This window comes from Coturnix japonica, chromosome 4, assembly GCF_054131305.1.
Source record: "Coturnix japonica strain WE chromosome 4, WE-NBRP24, whole genome shotgun sequence".
Taxonomy (NCBI): domain Eukaryota; kingdom Metazoa; phylum Chordata; class Aves; order Galliformes; family Phasianidae; genus Coturnix; species Coturnix japonica.
Window position 1 is genome coordinate 35,159,989 of NC_140666.1, and position 27,863 is coordinate 35,187,851.

A 27,863-nucleotide genomic window follows, 5' to 3' on the forward strand; every position below is an offset into this window, starting at 1 on the left:
AGCAACATTCTTCTGCATCATTCAGCACTACTGGGAAAGACAGGTAAGCATTTAGAGAAGCGCAAGACCTCTTGAAACGTTTTACCCAGTTGTACCAGCAGAATTTACAGTTCTATTTAAGTGCAAGTTGCAGTCTTAGCACATGAAGTGGGAATTTGGGTGTACAAAGGGTTTAAGGCCACTGGTGCTCCCTCTTTTTTTCCCAGGCCATTCACATATCCTATGATGCCTTTCCTGCCTAAAAGGCCCAACATGAGCTAAGGCTACAAAATGAAACTATTTTTATAAATTTTTCTCATGTTAATTAACATAAATCAGCTAGAAGAAAAGTGAGTTATATTCTAATTGCTTCTTCACTAACTACAAACATTATTTGCCATTGCTTGCATAATATTTATCTGAGCTATTAAGTGCTGCCTAAGTACAAAGCAAAACACTACAGCATAGTTCACACCCTTCTCATGCATTGTTTCTTTACAAAATGTTAGATTTTCTGAAAATGTATGTTGTTAACCAGATGTTGATTCTTATACACTTAAAGTCATGTACTCTAAAATGGATCATTGCTCAGAACTTATAAAGTCACTGCAGTCTTAGAGAAATCTGACAGTCAATCCTGTTGTTCAACTACAGCTCTAAAGCCTCAAAAATCCAAAGAACGGTGCACTTGGACTATTTCATAGTCCAAATTTACATTTTTAGCTCATCATATATTTTATTTTTACTAAGAAAATATTTAGTACTGCTAATTCCTCATCCTTACCTTCTCATATCCTCCTTTATGTGCAGATTGATCAGTTCTTTAGGAACATGGAAGGAGAGGATGGTCTCAGCCATCTGTTCCCGGATTCGCATCCACTTGTTGTCAGAAGTAGGAAATCTGTACAACTTACAGATTGGGTTTTTTAACACTGCAGAGAGGAAAAATTATATAGTTGCTTTCCTTAGGTTATATGACTGAAAATTTATGAGAACAAAATATCTAAAAATAATACATTATTTCCTCCCATGGCTTGTAGAATTACTCTCAAAACCATTAAGAATCTACTAAATACATTAGCATTTTATTTACTACAACAGCGTGTAGAAGACCAAATTTTGCCAATAAAGTAGATAAATCATAGCAGGTATTCTGTGAATTTAGTACTCCAGTGCAGTAAAAAGAGAAGTTATGTTCTCTATTCTTACACTTAAGACACAGGAAAAACAAAATGCGCAATTCAACAATGAACTTGACATAGTCAGTGCTACCACCTACTATCTGCTAGAATCACATGAATAATGAATTTCACTGGACAAGTGAAGTGTGCCTTACAGTTTAGGAGTATCTGATGCACCTTCTCCCATGATATGTACACAGAGAAGTCATTAACTCTTTAACTCCCAATAGCAACTATGTGGGAAACATGACAACCAGTAAGAATATCAGCTTCTTTTACAAACTTATTGCCTACGTAGGCTGATTTACAGAAACTGAAAAACAGAGAAAGTTATTAGTATTAGACAAGTAGTCTTGTATAACTGATTGAGAAATCCTCCAAGAAAAACCTGAAACAAGACCACAGATTCAGAGGTATCTATAATAAAACAGCTGCTGGCAATTTATAAAGAAAGGAATGCTGCAAATATACATGTTCCTTTTCTATTTCCATAATTTCTTTGAGATCTCTTTAATTAGTCTGATGAGAAATTAAAAGCCTTTTAGAGTCTTTCTGCCTTTATGATTGATTTTATTTACAAAACCTAGGTTCTGACTTCCTACTGTGAAATGGGCATAATAGATGATTGATGAAAATAGCAGATGAACAATAGGAGTTTCTGTTCATCATTAGCACCCCAAATACCCCAATATTCAAATGTTAGTACACATATTTTACAGCTTGAGAATCCTCAAAAAAGAAAAGCATCTTCAAGCTCTGATCATATGATCAACTTGCATCCCGTGTCTGTGCTTTATTACTTCATTAAAATGTGCTGTGATGTTCTCCTATTTTCCTTGTCTTCCACTGAGATTCCATTATGTTAATAAAATCAAATTTTCAATAATGTTAACAGCCTCTGTCAATCCACTAAGCAGATAAAAGGCACCAATCATCTTCCATTAACAAGACACAGAACAACAATCTTCAGAAGTCAGAGGAGAGCTCAATAAGCCTGGTTAAGTTAGGACTGTCTTAAAATAGGAACATGTAATTTTTTTTCTTTCTCTCATTTATTTATTTAGTTGCACCACCTGTTCATTATGAAGCAGGCTGGTAACATTTACCATGAGATTTCAAATAATGATGACCTAGATGGAAAAGTCTTCACTATTTCTTCTTTTTATGTTTATTTTCCAATAAGCTTTCAAAGCAAGTTTTCCCAAGAACAGCACTTGAATCTGCACTCAATCTATTACATTCACAGAATTCATATTTGTCTGTGAGAACTTAATGCATGTGCATAAAACAGTTAGCTAAGCAGTGTATACTTAGCAGTCTCTTCCCCCTGCATCACTCTTTATCATCACCACCAGTAAAACAAAACAACAAAAGACAACAATCAACTGAAAAAAACACAGACTTAAAGTACTGCAGCATAACAGCAAGCAAGACTAGTATCACTTCGGAAACATGGATCCAAAGTTCTTTCCTTTAGCATTTTCAGAATTAGCAAGTTGTTTTAGATACTACTTAAAGGTAATGTCTCTGCTACTGAAATTTCAGACTAGATCATTTACAGTTCTTTTAGGAAAAAAAAAAAAAAAAAAGATAATGAAAAGAAAGAAAACATCTTTCCATGGGTTTATGAAGAAAGCTTCATTTATAAACACATACACACACGCACACAAAAAGACTGGAAGGCAACCAAATAATTCTAACTTTCATTATAGCTCGCTACTTTGTGAGGTCGACAATAAGAATTGCACAATATTTTCTTTTCCTGTGAAGCGAAACACTGAAATGTTTATGTGACTCCATAAAATTCTTAGATGCGTTTTTCTTTCTAATTTCACCAAGTGGCCTAAAAAAGAAATCCAGAAGGCTTTTAGCACCCAAACAGTAAGGATGGAAAGTCTAGAATTAGATTTTATAAGTAGTAGTTATTAAAATGAGTACAAGTCTCATAAATTTAATCCTTCCTGTATTTAGACATTGATCACATAGGGCACTGGAAAAAGGCAATTTCAGATGAACTTCAGTGGTTTAAAAAAGGAAAGATTTATTTTAAAATCGCTTCTTTATAGTACAAAGCTTTGAAGCCAATACCATATATTTTACTATTCATACTTTTGGACATTCCCATTTTTAAAGATCCCTGCACTTTTTACTCCATGCAATATACTTCTCATTACTTCCCCTGTAAATAAAAAAATAATAAAAGAACCAGTACTCCACTTTCATTATTGTTCCCTACCCAACAAAAATCAAAGCATGCTGCTACCATACACTAATTTAATATTAGTGTTTGCATTTATATGTTCCTTTCTTAGGATAGATGTATTCTGATAAAATAAAGTTCAGCATCCTTAATTTTTGCTTGATTTCAATTGCTTTTATTCTTTTTGCCATTGCAAAGGGCAATAGGTTTGCTGGCAAGTATTCCTCTATTAGAAATGAATAACTCAGCATTGAGACATATAGATTCAATCTTTGGGGATATAATGGAATTAAAATAGGTATCTGTGAAATATACTCATTCCTCTCACTCATTAAGTGCATCATAACTCGAGGATTCTGAGGTCCATACATAAAGTTTTAAGTTTCATAAGAATGCCAAAATTTAGGGGTATTTTCTTCAGTTTCATAGTTTTGAGTGTCTGATAAATAACATGTGGGAGATAGAACAGTTTACAGCAACATAGACATGTAATAAACCTATGTTTCTGGAATATATGTTTATCATAGTTCTGTATGTACACAGCAAGGAGAGTAGTGCAGACAATATACACTGCAGGTAGGCTGCTATTCCCACCTTCTACCTCATTATTCTTCTTCCTTTCTTTTCATTTCTTGCCTCTGATTTTGCCACATGGAATTTTGTCTGATTTAAACAGATTTTTTTTTTAGAAATTTTCAGCTAAAATGGTCCAGCTGTTCAGAGAACGAGGCTAGAAAGTACAGGAAGGTCTACAATGTTAGAATTATGAGACCTGCAACACTTAATGCTTTATAAACTTGAATTCTGACAATGAATCTTCTAATTACTACATCCATGGCAATCCACCAAGATCGGACAGTGATTTAAGCATTAGGAAAGAAATCTTAGTATATAAATATTAAAACAGATAGACTTGAGCTAAACATGTCATATGTGCACTCGGGGTCAACTTCTGTTGAAAACGCATCACTTCTAGTTTCTAATACTAAAACAACTGTGGATGTGTCATTCCTACATAGTGGATGAATACCTCTTTTGGACACAGCTAATATGTGGTACAATATGCTTAAGGGCAACACTAGTACCCATTTCAGAAAGCCCATTTCAAGGCAACAGGGACAGCTTTAATCCATATAAAGCCCACTCATGGAGACATGCTGGGAAAGAAGCTTGACTGGTTGGGAAACAAGGCTGGATGTAGAAAAGGAAAGCAAGCATTTGATAAGAAAAGAAACTGGGAATTCTATAAGAATAAGGTGAAAAGAGTGGGAATAACAAAACTTGAAGTTGATGCCAGGTGTCTATCGAGAGCATAGGCAATGCTAGGGAAAGAAGAGGAAGTCACAAGTACAAGATGCAAATGGAGAAATAAGTACTTATTAGAACAAACTTCCTACACCTGAAAACTCTTTCCAATATCCGTGCACTGTCATTTCTCATATATCACATCTTCAGTTTTGCTCTATCCTCTCAACTCTTTTTAAAAAGAAAATACACAAAAGCGCTGGAAAAGGTGATGAGCTGGGAATTTTCATTTTACGTTCTGTAACTGTACATGAGAACAATAAACATAGATACCTACGCTGCTGTCTACATACACTGTGAATCACATTCACTCTTGGCAGAGGCCCAAACTTCATTATTTGTAAAGCTGATATCTACTTTGAGAGCTCCAACAATTTAACACTACTTATTCCCCACAATACAACATCTGCCCACCAAAAAGATCAAATTCACCTAAAGAAGGCAATGAACTGAAAGAATACATTTGCAATCAATCAGCAACACTTTTTCTGACTAAAAATTACTTTGATACTCACTATCTGGATGACATTCAGAATCAAGGAGCTGAATTAAGTTTGAGCAGATCATCCAACTGGCTCTGTACCTTGTCTCCAAGAAAAGCCATAAATATATGCCTACAAATTCTCCTTGCCTCCAGCTACTTCCAGTTCAGAAATTTCTGTAACCAGACGTGCTTCCTCTCCATTTAGTAATTCTCAATGAATATCTTTTCCACAAACAATTCTAGCCTCCCATTGAATCAGTAACTAGAAATGGCAGTTCTAAAAAGTTTTTCTCTGGTTCTGATACAGTCTCAACAAATCACAGGAAAAAATACACCTTTCATTCATGCATGGGAAGACTATTTTGCTATGTTTCTAGTGCTTCCATCAGACTGCAGAGCTGGACTACTGTGTTTCCTGTCCTATCAGTGAAGCAATAAGAAAAAGTTTTGATAAAGGTTTTAAAAATGTTAAAACTTCAGTAACCTTTCTCTTCAACTGCCTGCAGCTAATGCACAGAATACTTGGCAGTACTGTGGTTTCAGATAACACATATAACTTATTTGTGACATTGTTACTGTATAACAGTAGAGATTCATAAACTTGGGCTAGTAAAACCTTTATGGCGCAGCATATCAGCATGTAATATTTCTCAGTATATTGAAAGAGAATTCTAGTTCAGTGAAGTACAGACAAGGCCAAAGCAGAACTGGAACTGAGAATGCCTTGCCCATCACTTCCTCAGTTTCAGGAGGTACAGCTTTCAGATTGAACAAAAATTGCCATGCCATCAACTATGAGAAAAATTAATTCCCCTGGGTATTCAATTGCAAATAGGACATAATTATTTTAACAGGATGTCATGCAATGACATGACAAAAACTTATGAGGTTAATTCCATGCCCACTGAAGACAATGACAGTCTTGAAAAATCACTGAATTGTAAAGATGTTGGAGAGGGAGATTTCAGCAGTATTACAGAAAGCATTACATGTCTGAAAGATTTCTTCACATTTGTTAGGAAAATGACACAGTCAAAAATACATAAAATATTAATTAATCTCTACAAGTTATGAGGAGTCCTTAAAGAGATCTGCTCCAAATTTCTGTGATTTCTTCAAGACCAGATATTCCAGTAGTCACCTCTTATGGAAGTTAAAATACTCACCTGCATTTAATGAAGGCAAGTTGTCTTTACCACTTACACCTTCGGGTTCTGTACACTCACGAACCAATGCACACTACAAAAGAAACACAAGTTTGTACTTGCAAATTGTGGCATGACAAGGAGTTGATAAGTATCTATAAAAGCAGCTCATAAGTAGCAGACTAAAAAGAACACTGATAACTTCCCAACCCTACCATTAATTACCATTTACATTTCTCTCTCTGTATGTTCCAATATATGGCAAAAGAATCAGAAGTACTACAGAGAAGATGACAGCGTATGGTCAGCTATTCCGTAATAGAACAGAAAGATCTCCTGCCAGTACAACAGCACAGGCTAAAATAACTTTTGACAAGTGATGTGCTTTCAGAGGGATTTCTTTCAATAAGGTAGCTTTCACATACATGGTGTCAGAAAGCACTCAGTGAATTATTAAAAAAGGCAGAAGTAGGAGCCACAAGAAATCTCTAAAACATGGCTGTGGTTTGTGATTAAAGTCATCTGTGACAAGTGAATTGGAAGATGTTCCCTTTGATAAGGCTAGTGTATAAAGTAAAAGTATCAAAAGTCAATAGACAAATCAACTGGTATAAATCCACTTTTAAACATGCTATTATTAATATTTTTCATGTTTCTCCCTCAGTCAGAAGAAAGGTTTCTGAAGGTGACAGGAAACTCAGTTACTGTGGCTCTTGTTAAGATTTTCTGCTGCAGATCTTGAACTAAAGAGCAAGACATGAAGTACTCCCCACCACTTGACACTGCAGGTAGAACTGAACTATCAGCTTATTCCTCCATGAGTAGTTACCCATGTATAGTTTATCTAATGAGTTAACAAATCTAATTCAGAACTTATGTCTTTGAAGTAATACAGCATCTCTACATTTTTGCAATTGTTTTTTTGGGAATATACTCAAACTGCATCTCTACTACAATCATACAAACTATAGCTCCATGATGCAACACCATGACGCAACAAATCAATAAAAACTAAGGACTGCTATAAAGATCAAAAGTTGTCACAAGGTTGCTCTTTCTTGAAGTATTAGAATAGCTCAGAAAAAGTCTATTAAAAGCCTTTTGGCTTCCACAAGTCAGACATATCAAATTACCGTCTCAAATCTCATTCAACACATTAAAACAGAATAAAAATAAAAAATAAGGGTAAAGAAACGGTTTTGCATATCTTGTAGACATTTTAGAGTACAAAACAAGAAAGATTTCATAGTATTTGTTGGCCACTTTGGAATTAGTCCCAGTAGTCCACGTTTTTAAAAGGACTTTGGGGTCCTTACAACAAGAATGGTTAAAAAAACCCAAGGGTCAACATATCCTTAGAGTTTTCTACACTATTTTGGCTGAGCAGAAAAGATACTCACAACAGTGTTAATTCTCTCCAAATACACATTCTTTTCTGTTACCTCCAAATAAAAAAGTATGCAGTACTTAAACTTGAACCCCTGGTAGAATTTTCTCAAATCTGTTGTTTCTGAATCTTGTCCTAGCCCAAGCTTCTTGTCATCCATCCTTTCCACCCCTCCTTTGTTCCTCCTTTTCCTTTCCAAATCCATTCCCACTGTATCATCTCCAGTTGGCATCTCCACCACTTCTGGCTTCAAGACTTGCCTACTGGAGAGCATTTCTACCCTTTCCAACCCCCTCCTGCTCTTCTTCCTGCCTCACACCATGTTTGCCTGAATTCAAAATCCTTACACACCCCCTCTGCTCAACACTTCCCTATTCTAGCATTGAAGTATCACCACTGCCACCCACTACACCAGTAGATTTTCCCCACCATTTTATGCTCCCTTGAAATGCAGCTGAATCTGTCCCTTTTTAAGGGGGGGTTCACCTCTTCTTTGGATTGCCTGTCTGCCATTCTTTCCAGGTTTTCAGTATTGTGGGCACTGGCTGCACTTAAAAATCCACGTGAATGGGACTTCAATGGCAGAAAACAGAGGAACTGTCCAAGGAAAAAAAAAATAAAATCATATTTATGGTGTCCCTATGGACAGGTGTTGATCAGGAGTGATTAAAGATGATCAGATGAAATCAAAATCAACCCTTTTTTAATTTTTTTCTAAAAAAGGAGAGGGACTGGGAAATCAATCACAGATGATGCAGAATCAATCTGCATTTTTTCATAAAATTAACTTTTATTTTTTGAGAGATTAAGTGTGAACAGTACTTTACCCCACAATTTATTTAATAACTACTTAACACGATGTGATATGAGTAATTTAGGTATCTGGGGCAACTAATATTTCTATTTAATTTTGTGCAATCAACTGAGCTGATACCTTTTGATCCTGTGAATCTGTTGTGATGTGTCCTGGTTCCCCATCTTCTAGCTCTCCCATCTTCACAAGATTGACTTCAATAGTACCAACTGTCTTTCCACCATCAGAAGTTCTGGGGAAAAAAAAATCCCAGGGCACTGGGTCATAAGTAGCATCTAACTCTATCAATAAAAATATTTTCAGTAAACGTTTAGTTCCTTCTTCTGTATATCTGCAGAGATATCTGTATTTACATCTATAAGGAAGCATTAACAATAAGGCTTATTATGTTTGTTTTCTGCATATTGCTTGTAACATGGAATGTTTTCATCATAAAACTGAGGACTGGAAGCTTGTATAAATGGTGGAAGAATCCATGAACATTGTCAAGTTTTCATTCTAGATGGTATTCTGCCTGTGGATTGCGGGGAAAAAGGGACATTACCTGCTAAGCCAATAGCTCACTTATTACCTGCAGTCTCAGTACACCGTTTAATGCTTTGTTTCCTAACAATCTGCAAAGAACATGTTCAGTAGGTTAATAAATTTGTTGCTAAATCTCAAGAGTGCAACAAATCTGAATCTCACTTTTCTTTTTGTAGTATCTCTACAGAGTAATTATACAGACTCATTCCACTTCTTAAACTAAATGGGCAAGGATAACATAATTGCAGGTGAATTCCTATATAATTATTTCTGCAAATAGTTTTGGGAAAAAAATGAAAGGTAATTCCAATTACATGTTGAAAGAAAGAATACTGCACGCTACCTTTCAGAAAAATAAGGCTTTAAACTCTAAAATGATTCAATGCTTTTTGGCTTTCACTTGAAGCAAAACTTTACTCAAAATACCAAGATTACACAGTCTGTCTCCTCTGGCTTATTGTGAATGGCTGGATTTTTTGGAAGGAAGGAAATAAATGTAACAGACCATTTGACAGTAATGAAAAAAACTAATACAACACCTACCAAGCAGAAATTAGCAATGATGATATTAAGTTTAGCAAAATTGAAAAGCACAGAGGGGAAGAACTAAAACAAATGGATTTGAGGCAATAACAACTCAGAAATAAAGATGCAAAGTGGTAGAGCAGCACAAAGGAAATACATAGAAATAAGCATTAGACAAGTATTTCCAATAAAAACTTTCACATTCCTAGGGAAATTCTCACTGCAGAACAACAAACAAGTTTAGCAAGGACACGCTTACAGATCTTAAAAAAAACAACAACACATCATATCGTATTAGTAAAGGATCAATAAGAACACCAACTACTACTCTCAGAATTTTCCCTACCAGGATAGAGCCCATAGCCAAGCATTGGCCCTGGAGTACACCACTAGTATGGTACAACATGACAACTCTGAGCAAGTAGGCAAGATAAAGCCCACTACATTTGGGGTCACAGGAGCTTCTGAGAGACACAGCACTGATGCATGTAAGCCCTGCACTCAGTCAAGCCAGGCCCATGTTGGCTCAGCCTTCCAGCCATGTGCAGTGCTTGGGCTTTCTCAAGTTAATTACTGAAATAAAAGCTGCACAACCCTGGCTACCACAATTTTACACAATCTTGATTTTTGCATGCTGTATCAAGTCTTAATTAGGTCAGAGAAAGTTGAGTTTTTGAAGTGATTGACATTAAGCACCCACATCAAGCTTTTCGGGCATGAATACTTATTTATCATGCTAAATAAAAACTATTTACATACATAAATTTTACATATGTACATTTATAAATACAGCTACTTTGAGCTTCCAATTTTAATAAGTAATTTTTGTTACCAGTCATTATACCTTTAATGTGTGATTCAGTAAAATACACTCATCGTGCAGCTACACAAATCAAATGTTTTTATATAAAACCCTTTCAAAATACACAATTATCCATATTTTTCATGTCATTGCTTCACTTGCTTTAAGACAAATTCATTACTGACAATAAAAAAAAAAGAAACAATTAAAACAAACCAATTCTAAATAGCCTTGCAACCAAAGAAGCCTATGTTAATTAATGAAGTATATAAAGAAAAATAATGAGGTAGAAAGGTTCAATGTCTAAAGGGTGTTTATGAGCAAAAGTACATAATAATTTGAAATGTATGAAAATCAACTTAAGTTCCTTCTGAAATTAGAACATTCTTCTCAGATACTACAGCAGAGTTGTTTGTTTTCTTCTTCCTAGATAACAACCAGCATGTGAACTAAGTTACTTCAACTAAGGGACCACAGCTTCTCCAAGGAAAAAGGGAACATACAAGACATTAGCATATCATATACAACTCCATAAAGCAGAGCCAGTGTATTGCTACAAGACTGACAATTTTTTCAACAACTCAATGTGTCCTGATCAAAGCGTCAAAGGGACAACCTCATCAGCAGGCTGACTTCAATATGCAATAGAACTTGGCTGTAATCCTGATCATTCATTTGACAATCAGAAGAAAAATCCTGCCCTTCCATTTTTTTTTTTTTTAGGAAACATGATTTCTAAGGTCAAAAAGACCAGCAAGTTTGACACCGACCTAGATAAAAAACAGGTCTGATTCAAGATTACATAAGGGAAAATTAAGAATATAACTGGAAGTTCAATAAAAATGAGCTCAGTCTGCAAATGAACTGGTAAAAGTCAATGACGTTTGCTTCCAAAATAAAACAAACAAAAAAATATATGAAAGCACCAGTTACACTTTCTTGGTCCTTGTCTGAATTGCTTTAGAGGACTAAATATTCCTCTTCATTGCTTCAGTGTGGTGGTGATTGTTGACTGCATTGCTAGCCTGCACATGTGGCAACCGAAGTGTGGAAGCTTTCTCCATACACGTACAAAGAAATGCAATTGATGTAATTTTATTTTCTATCAAGTTTTCTTGATGATTGTCTCCTCAAAATCACTCTTGATCTGTTCTTAAACATATGTTACATTAAAATATGAAACACAGTATTTACAAGAGAAGACAATGCAATGGAATAACACAATGGGGCTATTACGTTGTACTTAAAGAACTCTATACATGTCCAGGGAGAAACCATCATTATCTACATAAGACACTGAACTTAAAATAACACTGGTGCCTGACCATCTTCAAACAACAGACGTGTCATAGGTTTAAAACTATCAAGCAACATAATGAGGTAATTATGATTAAAAGAAAATTAAAAGTGAGAACTACTCAGAATTTACACAGTAGGGGGGAAAAAAGCAACTGATCACTGAAATAAGATGGAGATCTGTATTATTTTACTTCGAATTAAAACAAACACTACTGCATATGTATATATTTCAGGTAATTTGCTTGGACAAACAGAAAACAATCACACGCACACATTGTTAAGCAGATCATTAGGAAAATAATTAATGGGCTTCAAAATACGTTAGGTTAGAAAAGCTTATTTGCTGTTGTTTAATAAAGTTGAAAGTGCAGCTTGCAGTGACACACTGCAATGAAGACAGTCCCTGTGCCAAACTGCTTACAGCCATGAGACAAGATGCACTACAAAACCCCAGGAGTTCAGTATAACATGGACTGCACCTTGAAAAACCTGTATATGGATTTTTCTGACACACACAGCAGGGAGGTGGAATAGAACAATAAGAATAAAGCAACTGTCAATGTGAGAAGCCCACATTTGGCTGCAATGCTAGTTGGCTTGTGGAACTGGATTCCTGATGATTTATTTCATTTAAAGCAGCCTGGGACAAAGAGCACCAATTGCCCCATATTTGCCTACAGAGCATCTGCATTTGGAATATTATCAATAAAGGGGACAGCGTTTGAAGAGTGACTTCTAAACCAGATTTGGAAGCAGAGGACGCAGGCTTCAGTAGCAAAGCTGGCACTGTTTCAGTCTATCCCTTCCCACTCAGTCCAACCTGCCTTCCTCCTGCAGTGCTCACTCCATCTGCTGCAGCCATAGTCCCATGTCAGTTTGCACCCACCTACACTGGAGCAATTAAAGTCCCATCATCTCATAAACCCTAGGGGCATAGTACCAAGTGAAACAGTAGTTTTCAGACTTAAAGCAGTAGTTCCATTAGTGCTACATGGAATCATAGAATTACTCAGGTTGGAAAGACTTCAAAGATCAAGTCCAACCTCAGCCTAACCATAGCACCCTAACTCTAACAACACTCTGCTAAATCATCTCTCTCAGCACCACATCCAAACAGCTCTTAAACACATCCAGGGCTGGTGACTTGACCACCTCCCTGAGGAGCCGATTCCAGTTTTTAACTACCATTTCTGTAAAGAAGTCTTTCCTAATGTCCAACCTAAACTTACCTTAGCACAGCTTGAGGCCATAATGTTGTTTAGTTTACCAAGCCAAATCCAGATGCTTTTGAAGTTGTCTTGAACTCAGCTCAGGTTTAAAACCACAACTGCTTAGTAATGCTTCTAACATTACTGTAAAGTTTATTACATACATGGGTTTGCTTACCACCCCAAGTCCTTGAGAACCACCAGGCTAATATCTGTTTCATCAAAGAGGAGACAAAGAGCTACCTAGAACTGTCCTGAGCATCAGAAACATCCATCTCAACACCTCTAGCGATAAAAGGCTGACACAAGCATCCAGAAAAGAAGGAAGAAACAAGCTAGCAGGTGAGCTAGATGGACTGAAAATGATTGCCTCCAATGCACTTCTCATTGAGTCCCATAACTGCACAGTGAATATGCAAATTCAGGCCTGCTAACTTGTTCCCACGGCTATACCTTTCATCCCAAAAAAATGGCTTAAGAACAGAAAGAAAAAGAGAAACAGACTGTGTATTTGCATAACAGTGTTAATTATAAATGACAAAGCCACTGACTGCCTGAAAAGCAACTGGTATGATTTCCAGTCAAGCAGGCAGCCCCATTCTCTAGTGCATAATACAAAACAAATGCAGTTAGTACAGGCTAACATACAAACATACAAAAACATGATGGAACTGTGACAATGGCAATGAACATTGGACTTCGAACAATGAACTCAAGGCTGGTTTCATGTTCAACTCATATGCAGAATAAAATATGTAGCACAATTTTTCTATGGCACCTATGTGTAATACTGAAGGCAGAATATATACCAGAAGACTTAAGAGTATCTTCTACCACGACTCTCAGCTTTCTTAGTCACATCTTATTACCCTCAAAATTGTGCTATGTAGAAACATGATGCTCAGAGAATTTTACCTACGCCTATCCAGTCATCCCAAATGAAATTCCATTGCGCTTGCAAAAATTGCAAATCAATACCATGTCCAGTCCAATGGATTCATACTGAAAAATCACAAGCTAAAATATTTCCCCTAATCTTAAAAATGGTTTTCATTTATATCTTAATGTTATAACCGAAAGTCAGCACCAAAGGTAAAAACTGTATTCTTCAGTTCAGAGCTTTAATAAATATCTATTAATCACTACCCTAGTTTTCAAACACTGGTCATGACTCTCCTGCAGATATGTGTGTTGTGTCACTGAACAGTGTTGTACATCAACCCCCACTGTCATTTAGACATTTAGCCCTCTGGCAGCAAACTGTAAAATTGTTATTCTTTAAGATACACTTATGAAACCAAACTGAGAATATTACACTCCTTTCTAATGGAAATTGTGAAACAAAATCCTCTACCTTTTAGTTCACTGAAATTCTTCCACGTGTTTACACCAAAAAAACACTAACCTTTTCTTATCAGCTTCAGTAATTGGTATTTCTTTTTGTCTTAGTGTATGGAGAAACAGAAGCACTTCAAGCTGACTTCTAGCATAAGCAACAAAATATGGAGTTTCTAACAGTAAAACAGGAATCACCCAATGAGATGGATTATTAACTTGATCTGGCTTACTACAGATGAAAACAGTTACCTGAGGGTAAGGGTCAACTGTTGTTCCTTTGACTTCACCAAGTCTCCTACTGTAAAAGTTGTACAGCCCAGGAAGGTTCGCTATGAAATGAAGCAGAAAGAAAAGAGAAAATCTCTATCAATTTTTGAAGTTTCAATTGTTACTTTTTGGTCTTCCAATCTTTCTTTGGTACCTAGAAACATCCCAGCATACTAGTTTGAAAAATTATATGATAGAAATTACTTGTGAATAATTTGCCTCTGGTGAGGCTGCATCTCGAGTATTGTGTTCAGTTTTGGGCTCCTCACTACAAGAAAGACATCAAGGCCCTGGAACATGTCCAGAGAAGGGCAACAAAACTGATGAGGAGTCTGAAGCACAAGTGTTATGAGGAGCAGCTCAAGGAACTGGGATTGTTTAGCCTGGAGAAGAGGAGGCTCAGGGGAGACCTCATTACAGTCTACAATTTCCTGAAGGGAGGATGCAGAGGTGCTTGGCCTTTTCTCCTGGGAAACAAACAGGGCAGTGTTCAAGAGGCATCTGGATGAGGAGCTACAAGATATGGTTTAGTGGTTTGCTGTAGCTACAGTAACGGGAGGACGGTTGGCCTAGATGATCTTGTAGGACCTTTCCAACCTTATGATACTACGATAATGTTTGTTTTTCATTTTTACTAAAATTATTAAAAGAAACACAGTGTCTGTGTTTTTCACTCTAGCCTGATTTCACTCTACTGTTGAAATCAAAATAAAATACCACTGAAAACTATATGGAATCTTGGATCTCCAAATTAAAGAATAATCAAACTGCTCTTATGTGAGTGAAATCAACACACAACATGCAGAGACCAACTGTGAACTTGGGGGAAAATGAGGATTTGTTACTACTGTGTAATCATCTTCCTTTTGTTAAAAAAGAACAACAAAAACAAACAAAAAAAAAAAACCACGGACTGCTTTATTTCAAGAAGGCTCAGCTATATATTAAATATTTACATATATTTACATATTTGTTATGTAGATCTCAGTTTAGATATTATTATGTCTGTACTAAGATAGGTTTTCATGCATTTCGTTTAACTCACAATACCCATTTTAGGTAAGCCACAACAACATACTCAAGTTGGTAAGTTAGATCAACAATTATGGCTTATTCCTATCACAAATACAGGCTTAAAATAGGTAGTAATTTCCTGTGTTTTGGTTGGCACTTAACTAGAAGAAGAAAAATGATAGAAGCTAAGAGTCTAGGGAAGGCTAGGAAAACAGTGGAAGCAAAAAACAAAAAAAAAAAGTGTATACAAAATTTATCAACAAAAAGGACACAGTCACATAAAATCTGGTTAGTTTTCACTGCCAACTGAAACATATACTTGTTAGAAATACGCCCAGGTATGATGATGCACAGCCTTGCTAGAGTAGACACACAGACATTTTCATCTTCCTTTAGATCAGTCATTACAGCATTTTTTTCTTATAAAACTGTATGGTGGCACGGTTAGCTCAGATTACTCATCTTAAAAGAGCACATCCTTCTCTGTCCAATGAGAATACATTCTTTAGTACAGCTTCTATAGAGCAGCCTTTCATTGGCATTTCATGGCAGTTAAATGTTTGTATCTACAACCTTACCACTTGAAAAGAGGAAGTGGGAGATCTGAACAAAACTGATACAAGTTTGGTGCTTCTTTTTACAGTACAGCAGAATACAAATCCATTCGAGAATCCAAAGTAGGAGTCCATATATGACCAAAGGTAGGAGGTGGTTACACAGTCATTTCATAAAATCTAGGAGCTTTGGGCACTATATCCACTAACCATCTCTGAGAGTTTCAACTAGCTCTCCGGGATCACAAAATGGAAGTTGAATAATTTTATGGGGTTAAAAAAATAAAATCCACTTATTTGCTTGTCTCACACTTATGCTTATTTATAATAAAACTTCCTTTACCTGGCAATGCAATTGGGAATTCTTAGCAAAATTAACTACAGTTGTGAATAATTCCATGACCTAAATGCAGAGAGTTCAAGGGGTCTAATTTCAAATGATGCTGGAGATTACTTTTTCCATAGTGATTTGGAGACAAATCTTGTATCCTGGGGGCCTAAACTGGCAGTCTACAAACCAATTGAACTTTGCACTTTAAAATTAGACTTCAAACAGAACAGCTGCTGTAACTCTAATTACAGAGCAATATTCCAATAATTTTGGTAGTGGAGTACTTATGGTTATAAATCTGAAAAAATGAGTCTTGACTAGTTTGATGAATTATCCCACCTAGCCAAAGAGAGAAGTCTCTGTAACAGTTACATAAAAAGATGAAACACATTGATTATTTCACTAAGCCTGAAAGTGCTGCCAAATTACAGGTTTTCTGAACATTAGCTGAAGTGCTGGAAACTCTGCCATGGAAGCCCTGAAAACGCAGGAAACTCAGCACCCTAGACTTAGAATGTAAAAATCCCAGATGATCCTGTTTGGTCTTTTATTCAGCTCTAGCAGGACTAATGTTTTCCTACCCCCGTCGAGACCTGCATATTATCTGGAAACTCTAGCCTTCCCAAAAACAAAAAAGAAATCCCAAATACCTTTGCCAAAAAAAGACCATACTGGCAGGACTATTTATATTCTGCACTGTTTATACTCTGCATGTGAAAATGAGAAAGCGACTGGCAAAGTTCATTCGGATAATGCAATTCTGTGCTCTCAATATCCAGATGGCTTGTATGGCATTAGCAAGAAATCTAGGTAGTTGTGCCTGCCTCAGGATAATTTCAACTGAAAACAATTAGTGAATGGGATGACATCAATCACCTAGCATGTTGCTCCTCCCTTGAGTCTTTATTCACTTAAACTAACTTTTTTCTAAAAAACCAAGCTTGCCTGCTCGTGCTTAGCCTTTAAGCTGAATGCCATTTCTCTTTGATGTCTGTGTCTGTTGATGAGGTGAAGAATCCACTAATAAACAAAAATTGCTTACTCCAACATCTGCTCTTGTCTCCTTGTGATCAGGTAGGAGAGTGGTGTGGACCTGAGAGGAGAAAGAAAAACAAAAATAAGGCAAGTCAAACATTATTTTTTTGTTGTTGTTGTTACTTTCCAAAAATGATAGAAGTACTCACGCACTTTTATATACATATATATTTAATACATATTTTAAAGGTCTATATGCATGTATGAGAACTGCTCTAAAAATAATATGTCTTATCTCATTATGTCAGCACACAAAGTAAGAAGCAGTACAGCAGTAGAGGCTGAACCTCCTCTTGCGTTTTGTTGCCATGCAACAGATGGCAGCAGAGGGGCATCTGATATGGAAGAGCATATGAAGCAAAGGTGTCTCAGTGAGTACTTCCATGTGGAAAATACAGCAACCATTGACATTCATTGATTATTGCTGAATGTTTCTGGAGACCAAATAGAAGACACTAATTCAGTGAAAGCTGGACTGTGTGAACAACGTTTACTTAACAATGACACCATCATAGCAGTTGGGAAACAGTGGATTCCTCCAGCTGGTGTAGATTTTTACAAGCATGACTTGCAGACTCTCGTACACCATTGGTGAAAATGCATAGCTCATGGTAGTAACCATACTGAAAAATGGCATTCTGTAGCTAAGAGTTTTCTTTATCAGTCTTATTATGCTCTTTGTAGTTCTCATTTCCTTGGAAATAAATAAGAGGTATTATTATGGAGTGACCTATGTAGTATCACTTTCTAACCAATAGTCTGATAGCCAGATGTACATGAATACTGTATTTTGTGATCCTGTTATTTGACTAAGCCACTTTAAGATATCAAAGATATCTCTGCTGAAGGGAAACTGGATTTCTGATCTAAGTATATCTGGTGGTTATTTTTATTAACTTTTTTTTTTAATTGTTTTTTGATTGGTTTATCTTGAGAAGTATGTTTTAAAATATTCATTAAAAAGAGAAGTCATATGGGAGCTATAATTTGGTCCCTTTCATATTATCTATTAGTATAGCTCCCCAGACATATTTAATAGCTCAAAATACTACAACTATCTAAGTACATAATGAGGTGCCTCAACAGGCCAAGGCACAGATCATTAGAAACACAAAGGCAGATACCTTGTATGCAGATAGAAAATAATTCCACAGCTCTGAACTCAATACACAAAATGCAAGGATAAGAAGAAAAATGAGAAGAATTTTCAAAAGCAAATATTCTCCTCATACATCACCTGATTAAACAGGCTGGTTTTTTGTGTGTGGTTTTTTTTAAAGCTTGTCATAAACTAGCCTTCCCTAATGTAACCAGTAGCATTCTAAAACTACAAGATAGAAATACAAAGGTAGACTTCAATATCAGACAAACTTTTGTTCTCGCATTATGTGTTCTAGGCTTTCCTAAGCAAAATGCAAACCTTTGGACAATGAGATTATTCAGAAGTGGTGGAAGATTTAACTTCCCTAGAATAATGTATACTCCCTTCTTACCTTGTGAGACAAGAGATGTATGAAGAGGTCAAAAAAGTAATTAAGAAATACAGCTCATATCCTAGGCCAAATACAAAACATTTACAATGACTATTCAAACTAGTACTTCATAGAATAGTAAAACTGTTTATGTGTAGTACAGCATGTAACACCAAGAAAAACACAGGGGCATGGAGTGGTTATAATCACTCCATTATCATTATATGTTTCCATATTTTCACTGTCATATACAGAACAATTAACACCTAACTTTTACTTTTAGTGAACAGATCAGGCATACCTAAGTGTCAAACTTCTCTAGGTATAGATGTTAAATTCAGCTTTAAATACCTGTATTTTTTTCCATCATATGAACCTGCCTTTGATGAGGAACTTGACTTTTGGTCATTCACAGCAGTAAGCCCCATCCACACATACCATCAAGAATTCATAAGATGGAATAATTATTACTCGTAATACTTTAGTGTGCCCTTAATTAAAGTCCTTGTGTTCTGGTTAGTGATTGAAGGCCAAGTTCAAAAGGCACCTAAGTTCTGCCACGAAATAATACTACATCATTTTCTCAGTTACTCAACCTCATCAAATCCCCTACGGTGCTCAGTGAGGTCCCTGCACTTACTGTTGCTGGCTGCTAAGTTGCCCTGTTCTGTAACCCATTACATGTCTAGTACCTCAAAACAACCAAGTTTTCTCCAGATGTGACAAAGCACTGGTGATGTCCACTGAAGAAAGTCACAGAAAAATTGACTTGAACTCTTTAAAACTATAGTTTTCCAGGAATGCCTTCAATTTCATTCCCTTGGTACAACTCCAGCAGTAGTGCAAGAGCACAACCTAAATAGACATCTTACCTTTATATCACCTGGAGGTGCTCAGGGATAGTGACCATTTGCACTTTCCTTCCCTTCACAACCCTCTTGGCATAGAAGGCAAGCACTGAACTCTGCTTACACAACCACCTCAACTCCACAGAAAGCTGACATGGACACTGTCCCCACCCACTTGCCAGCTACTGCACCACCAACCATCAGAGAATGACTGCATTTCTTTATAACTCTCATTACAGAAGTTGCAGCTTCACACATATATGTGCTGGAAGAAATGAAAATGCTGAAAAGTGGTGCTAGATTCTGCAGTAACTATTCCAAAACACTGAAAATATACAAATGTGACAGTATACATATTCACTTTCATCAAATAGATCGGCAATTTGCTAAATAGTTCAGTCAACATAAAAGTCAGCAAAGTAGAACACTTTCATCGATATCTTGTCATTTTTATGGAGGACATAATGCAAATTTGCCAAGCATTATTACATGACTATTACTAAGAGTCCATGGAAAGTAATGAAGAAAATATTTCCCCCAGTAGGCATTCCCAATATTGCAAGGATCTACAGTTCCAATGGAAAAGATACTACGCAGAGAGATTAAAAAATGTTAAAATTAAATACACACACAAACAAACAAATAAATAAATAAATAGAAGAAACAGAAATTATATCAACCTTAATGCTGTTCTTTTGCTGAGGCATAAAACACACTTTCCTTAACTATTTGCATGTCTCCACTACCTGCTGTATATATGAAATGACAGTATCAGCTGTTAATTACCTGAAAGGGTCAAGCAGAAAGGCTGTTATACTTGAGTACATCTGAGTACTTTTCACAGGAAATGTGAGATTACTTTACTTTGCAGGGTGCAGAGTCAGAAGCATTTGTTTGTGCAGCAGAGAGACCAGATACTGCCTCCAGGCATGCTTTAGAAGAAGGAATTTGAGGATAACAGAAAATGCAAAGATCTTAGTCTCTAAGAGTCATCATAAACTGCTTTTCTACCCAGCTTCTCTGCAACTGCGTATCTTCCTGCTTCTCTGTGTAGGCTGCACCTTGCACTCTTTCTAAAGAAGTGTAGGTGTATTTAATTTGTCAACACGTGGCACAAAACAAGCATTAGGAGATGCCTCCTCAGAAAAGACTGATGTTAATAAGATTTAACAGCTTATATAAGTGCAGAACTGGGTGTATAAGGAGCAGGCAGAAATTAGATATTCAATTTATATTTTTTAAAATCTTTTATTTAATAAATGCTTGGGCATGTGATCAGATGCACCTTTAAAAGTAAATTGAAATCCATAGTTCAGAAATAACAAATTACTTAGGAGCTCTCCCCATAGTGAGTGTATTTCAACAGGCATGCAACTTTTGTGGCATCCAAGTGGAAGGAGGTGAACTGTGCCAAGGGACAGTAAAATCTGTATATGTGAGTGCTTTGGGACATGCTACTGGGAATCAGCTAAGTTCCACCAAGGCTTACTGACAATGTAATTGTCAGTCATACTGAAGCTATACTGTCTTGCACCGTATCATGGTGGAAATGATGCAGGCCATACGTGCAGTTCAGGACTTCACAGGACTTGGGTCTAGGGCCAAATTCAGCACGGTTCACAGCTTCAGCTGCTGACACCATTAGTCTGGAAATTACCACACAGCCAACTAGAGAAATGGCTACACTGAAGAAACGCCCTTCTCCCATAAATTTCTATGATTATACATGCCCCAGAACTGAAATATAGAAGTAAAAATCACACTTTTGAATCATAGTTACAACTATATGATATCTAGGTCTACTCACTTTCAGAGCAATTCATATGATAAATAACTAATCCTTGAAGGCAAAAGCCCACATTTGATTTATCTCTTGCAGACAGGGTAAATATGAAAAAGCTGTAATACCTAGCCATATAAATCTAAATAATCTTAATGTGCTTTTGCTGTATGCAATGAAAAATGAAAGGAGGAAACTTGTTAATATAGTATATAGAATGAGCACCAGATGCATTTTTCTAGCCTATTTCAAACAACTTCTTTTTCCTGAGAGAAAGGTCTGTCAACTGTAAGGACATGCAAGAGATTAAAAGTGACAAAAACAGTCTTTAAAAATTAGAGACAAATAACATTTGAGTCCTGGCATCACTAAAAATAGAAACTCTACTGCTACTAGTAATTAATTTGCTCTTTATTGAGATCTGGAGTACAGAGACTCTGGCAGTATCAGTTTCTGTTGTACGCTGTTTTTAAGGGACGAGAAAATGTCACGTACTGCTGCACTTAGTTGACTCTCACCAAAGAGTTAATGCAGACCAAAGCTGCAAGAAATTTTTGTTTGGCGTGATGAAATCATCATCACGAGCTTGTAACCAGCTGCTTACAAACAAAGACCTTTGCACTTTGGTTTCAGTGCACAGTTTGCAAACATGAAGCCACCTAGAAGTGGCGGTTCACATGTTGCAGCATTCTGAAAAAATGCAAAGGTTTTGGCTGCAACCAGCTACGATGGGGCAGTGACAACACACTGGCTCACCATAATTATTAACGGCAAATTAATAATGTAATAATGCAGTAAATAATTCAATATAATGACCACCCGTTAATTATATACATGAATTTTCACTGTCTCTCAGCTCATTTTAACAAAGCCTAATCATTTGGAAAAAAAAAAGCCTTGCATAGATTTATGTAAGTACTGGACATTTCGGGCATTTAATAAGTTATAATTGTAATATAAAAGACCATCACATGTGAAGTACCTAGTCATTACAATCAGGCAGTAGGACGCTTGCTTTTTTCCCCCCATGATGATTTCAGGGAACCAAATCACAAACAGTTTTAAAATTCTATCACATACTGGGACCAATCTGCAAAAATACAAGGAGTAAAGAACTCCAGTCAGGATGCTTGTGATGACCCTTTTCCCTCTGCATTTTCACTATGAAATAGAAATCACAGCAGGCACATTCTGTCTGCAAGCTACTGATGAAGCACTGCTAAGCTTTTTTGGCTCCTCGTTTATACAGGGCAGCCAACAGGGAGCTGTTGCTTGCTCAAGTCTGAATAACTCAGACAGTTTATTACAGTTGCACTCTCCAAAATCACCAAAACAGACTAAACAAAAAAGAAAAACAGAAAATGCAGTATAGGTACTTCCTTCTTTCTTCATCAAGCTGTGAATATTACTTGAGCAAGATATGGCTGATCTGTCTTGCTCAGTCTGTCTCACAAACCATCTATTTGAGCATCTTGCTTCCTTGAAGCTGCAGACTGTAGCCCTAGTGTTCAAGCTGGAATTTCTGGGAAAAATGCCTTCCTAAAATGAAAGCATTCAGCACTGTTCACAGGGCCTGACAAATTTCCATATGAGTATCAGATAACCTGTGCCAAAAAGCCATGCTAGAGTGCGAAGGAAAAAACTTGTAATCTAAGCACTTCTCTTAGGGGACACTTGAGAGAATACATGCCAGGGCTGGTGAGAAGCATTCGCTGGGTTTATGACCAACAAGCAGCCAACTATGTCACTTCAGGATACGATTCACTACAAAAAATAAGGTAAATACTGCTGGACTGATCAAACGATGAGCTTGTTAGCATGATAATATTGTAAGAGCATGAACTTCAGCATCAAAGCAGGTAAAAAGTGCACTGTGATTCTGGATACCTTGACAAAGCTGGAATGAACATTTTTTTCTTAGCTGGATGAACAGTATTTTTGAGTATGCTGAAGACTGCCTTTCATAATTTATAATTATTTTCTTAAAAATCACATTAAGTTCTTCAGAAATTATAGTTTAAGTTAAAAACCACACTATTTGCAGTAATGAGCCATTTATAAGTACCAAGTATTTAAAACTTTTTGTTGCTGGAGCAGATATATCTCCAGTATACATCCTAATTAAGGACCCTTTAGGAGACACTATTATCACCCTGTCAACCCCTGTGGGCATTTGTTTCAATATTTTAGAATTGTAGACAACATATATAAAAATCCCTTCACAAATTTTTTGCATTACAGCTCAGAATTCTTTCCATTTCTGTTCTCACTCTTCTGACTAAAAGGTCAGAAGGTCATTTAAGAAGTTGATTTCTATAACAGTTCTGAGTCATTTTCCAATTTGCAGCCAAGCATTATTCATGGAGACCATACATTCATTAGCTTTTCTGCCAATATGGTCTTTTAGCTAAGTAATTATTTTCTCTTCTTCACACTGGTCTCCTGATGTATTCATAAAAGAAATCATATGCCCTCTTGTACTTCATTTGATTAGGATAATAATCCAAGCTTCTGCAACATATGATGATACAGTAGGCTTCCATTCCCCACATCTCATCCAGTCCTAACTCATCTTCCTTAAACAAAAACGATCACATTACTCACAGGTTTGAGAAAAGGCCTAAATTCTGTAAATTGAAGGTAGTTCCCTTGACACATCTGGGAGTCTCACTTGCCTCTCTCTGCTGTATTATATCTGCTGCTTAGTTACACAGTAATCAACTCATTATATGCACTGTACTTTATCTCAATTGTTTCAAATGGATGAATTCAAATGCGTCTGATAGAAGAAAACATGCAGTCATGTAATTGGAGACTACTGTAATTCATCCTGTTTCTATTACTCTTGACTCCAAGTTCTTCAAAATGGATTTGTGGGTAAACAGCTTCCTTAGTTGACAACATCCTTTCAGGAGGTGAGGAATCTACGTCACATGCCAAACTTTGCTCTAATACATGAACAACCCTTTGCATGTATTTCCACAAAAGCAAAGAAAATCAGACTTTTCAATTAGAATTGCTATGTTATGATATTTGCTAGTAATATTTAAAATACAGTAAGGGGGCAGAGGTCTGGTACCTGTATTACCTAGTGGATGGTAATACGATTTTGATTCAGGGAACTGTAAAAGTTCTCATCAGATTTACTGTGCTAGAAGGCATAAAAATACAGGCTAGACAAGTGAGAGTAAACACCTTAAAGATTTTTTTTTTTTCCCAGGCTTGTTTTTTTCACATTTGTGCTCAGGATATATCTATCTCTGAAAGCATTTTAGCAATCCTATAGCTGTAACTTCCCTAGGTAATGGCCCTTCAGGTCTGAATTACTCCAGTTCTGACTTGCAACTTAATATTTTGTCCGGGGCCCCCTGATGATTCCTCTGCATTGCTAACAATACACCCTTGAGGGGAGAAAAACATTTTCTCACAGGAACCTCTGGGAGCTCCTGGGAAAAGACTGCAGATGTCTGTTCTGACTTATCAGAAGCTGTCTACAAACAAACATTTGCAGCTACCCAAACATAAGCAATTCCAAAACTGCTTACAAAGGAAAATATACAAATGTATTTTTATTTGAGAAATTATTTTTTTCCTAGACTGAAGTCCAGTTATGCAGTTTGAACTGCATAACTGGAATTAAACTATGAAGTACATAAATACCCCAACAAACTGCTTACCAGCCATCTTTAAACAATCTTTGATGGTGCTCTGAGCGTTTTACTAACCTTTCTCTCCTGAAATAAGATAGAGAAAGGTTTATTTCTTTATTAAATACAGAAATTCACTGCTGACTTCAGAATTTCGGGATGGAAATCTCATCTCCCCCTTAAGCTACGCTTTCTTCTTTACAGGTATGAAGTAGGTGTCGTCATAGACCTATTTTACCTTTTGCAGCAACCTAAGCCTATTTTTGTACCTACAACTCAAGGCAAAAGGAGACATCTCATGATTCCTTTTCTTTCCTATTCTAGGTTGTAATAGAGAAAATTTTCTTAATAATATTTCATTGTTTTTATCAGTGAAACTATATTCAGTCACTTTCATACAAAACGCATATGACTGATCTCAAACCCTTTGCAGCCATAATCATTTTCCTCACCTGTATGTGTAAGCTATATAAGAGAATATAGACTCTCTCTCTGTGATCTTTTTTGATGTTTCAAAGTCAAGCCATCTCCATTACAGCCTACCAGACAGGTATTTTCTGGGAGGTATCCATCTGTCAGCTACAACACTACAGCTTATTAAGTTGCCACAACCAGGAGATGGGAAGTTACAGCACAAACTTCTATGACAGCTATTCCCCCCACTCTTTCATAATTCACGTACTGCTCCTTCACCTTTGATGTGCAGAATCATTTTTCATGATTGCATCCTTCATTGCTTCCAACAGTGCTCTGCTAAGGTGATAGCAGTTGCTGACTCACCCTTTATCTCCTCAGCAAATAACATGAAATGCCGTAGGATGGAAAGATTTAAAGTCAGTATTGTATCTCAAGATACACAAAATTTGATGCTAGAAGAGGGAATCAGAAATTCTGAAAGGTGAATATTTCAGTGCTGCTGAACAAAAATTCCCTTTCTTAAATACTGTCAGTAAGTTTCCTTACCTGGTCTGCTCCCAGCTCAACTCATTAAAAAAACAATTCGGCATGAGCCTCCTCAGTAGTATGAATTCCACTGAACTAGACCCACACCTAGGTAAACAGGCTCATGGAACATATCTGTATTTTAAGGAAGTAAGAGTTCTGAGATCAAAATAAGTATTAGAAGTTCACTAGACAGTGAGTGAAGAATAATAACAGAGAATGAAAGAGAACAACTTAGCAATAATGCTTTTCTGTCATGTCAATTAGTAAACAGGCCTTTTTCAAAATAAATCAAAGGTGCTGACCTATCCTCCTATGGATTTTGATAATTAACAGTTAATAGCTGACTAGAGAAACCACGGTGTCCTGAAATGACTTGAAAACAACAAAGAGATTCTACTTAATACACTGCATGTAGGCTATACTTCTAAAAATGTGGTAGTAGTCTTGAGAATCAAAATCATTAGAATTTGTCAACTTCTCAGTAATAGTAATGGTATTGGTCACATTCAAGCAAAGAAACACAGAAAGGCTTATCAAATATAGGCTTCAGTTCAGTGCTGTTCATCTACACTTTACACAAATACACAAGGGCCTTCAGTTTCTCCACATTTCTTCTCCCACACAGAGTATACTCTTATCCCCTGGCACAGTGAAAAATTAATTATAAAAGAAGAGCATTTAAATACAAGATGAGTTACATGCAGCAATGTTAGCTTTTCAATATATGGTAAACTGTTTGGCTTGAGGGCAGGTTGTGATGTAATGCCTTGAAAGCAAAATATCCTACTGTCTGATAGGACAATAGTAGTTCCAGAAAGTCAATATTCAGAGACTTTACAACTCACATACCTAAAAGTGAAAAAGATGTATGCCACAAAGAATAATTTAAATGTAAAATAATAAATGGTGTTTATAGAGCTACTTCCAACACATACAATCAATTCTGTATGAATAGTTACAGATGACCTGCCTCTACTATAACTATTATAGTAGCTGCCTGAAGTCATCTTGCAGACTCACCTTCTAACTAAAATCGGGAGCAACACAAAACAACTCTGGATAAAAATGCGTGAATCTTTATCCAATTTTAGTAAGCATTTCAAAACAGTATGATTAAGCATGAATGTAAAGGCTCACGTGCCTAGTTTTCTAATAAATTACATGAAATTTACAGTGTCAAAAAAGACCACATTCAACAGCTGAATGAAAAAAAAATAGGAAAAAAAATATCAAAATAAAATAAAACCTAAACCCAAATGGGGACCCTAATTGGGATTTTTAATTCTTACACTACAGTTAGTCTGGATGGTTATTTAGAGCAGTAACAGCCACATTTACAAATGACAAAAATATTAGAATGTAATGAGGGCAATGAATTCTAGAGATATTTGAATGAACTGTACTTAAAACTTAATTTATTCCACCTAAGTGTGGAACAAATGAAAAGAGGATATAATAGCTGACAAGAAAGTAGATGCACAGAAAATGAAATTCAGAATCAGTCAGGTTAGAGCAGTTTTAAGTCATAAGTATTGCACATCCTTCTCTAGCGGCTTCAGCTGGAAATGAGCACGTGTACATGTAGCACTAGCTTATTTTGCTGTTATAAACTCAGTCAGTCACACTAACTGATCAGTACCATAATACTTGGTTTTACTTATTGTTCTCATTACAGATCATTTTAACCTACTAATAAAATACATAACTAGGTTATAGGGATTGTGTTAGACATTGTACTAGTCAGTGGCTTTTTCCAACAATACCAGAAACAATTATTA

The 27,863-nt window shown here is 36.3% G+C and overlaps 1 protein-coding gene across 18 annotated transcripts in view; it reads right to left on the reverse strand.

Moving 5' to 3' along the window:
• Positions 1-27,863, reverse strand: part of INPP4B (inositol polyphosphate-4-phosphatase type II B) — a 248,411-nt gene that overhangs the window by 87,243 nt on the left and 133,305 nt on the right. For 8 of the 18 annotated variants that reach the window (XM_085544943.1, XM_015861147.3, XM_015861145.3 and 5 more), the window contains 6 exons: positions 17,401-17,451; positions 14,442-14,521; positions 8,616-8,727; positions 8,111-8,278; positions 6,316-6,388; positions 764-911 (listed from right to left, as the gene is read on the reverse strand). In XM_085544943.1, the coding sequence (XP_085401069.1) occupies positions 764-911; positions 6,316-6,388; positions 8,111-8,278; positions 8,616-8,727; positions 14,442-14,521; positions 17,401-17,451 (632 nt within the window). The remainder of the gene's footprint in view (positions 1-763; positions 912-6,315; positions 6,389-8,110; positions 8,279-8,615; positions 8,728-14,441; positions 14,522-17,400; positions 17,452-27,863) is intronic. The other 10 variants (XM_015861150.3, XM_015861149.3, XM_085544947.1 and 7 more) reach the window with 2 other exon arrangements.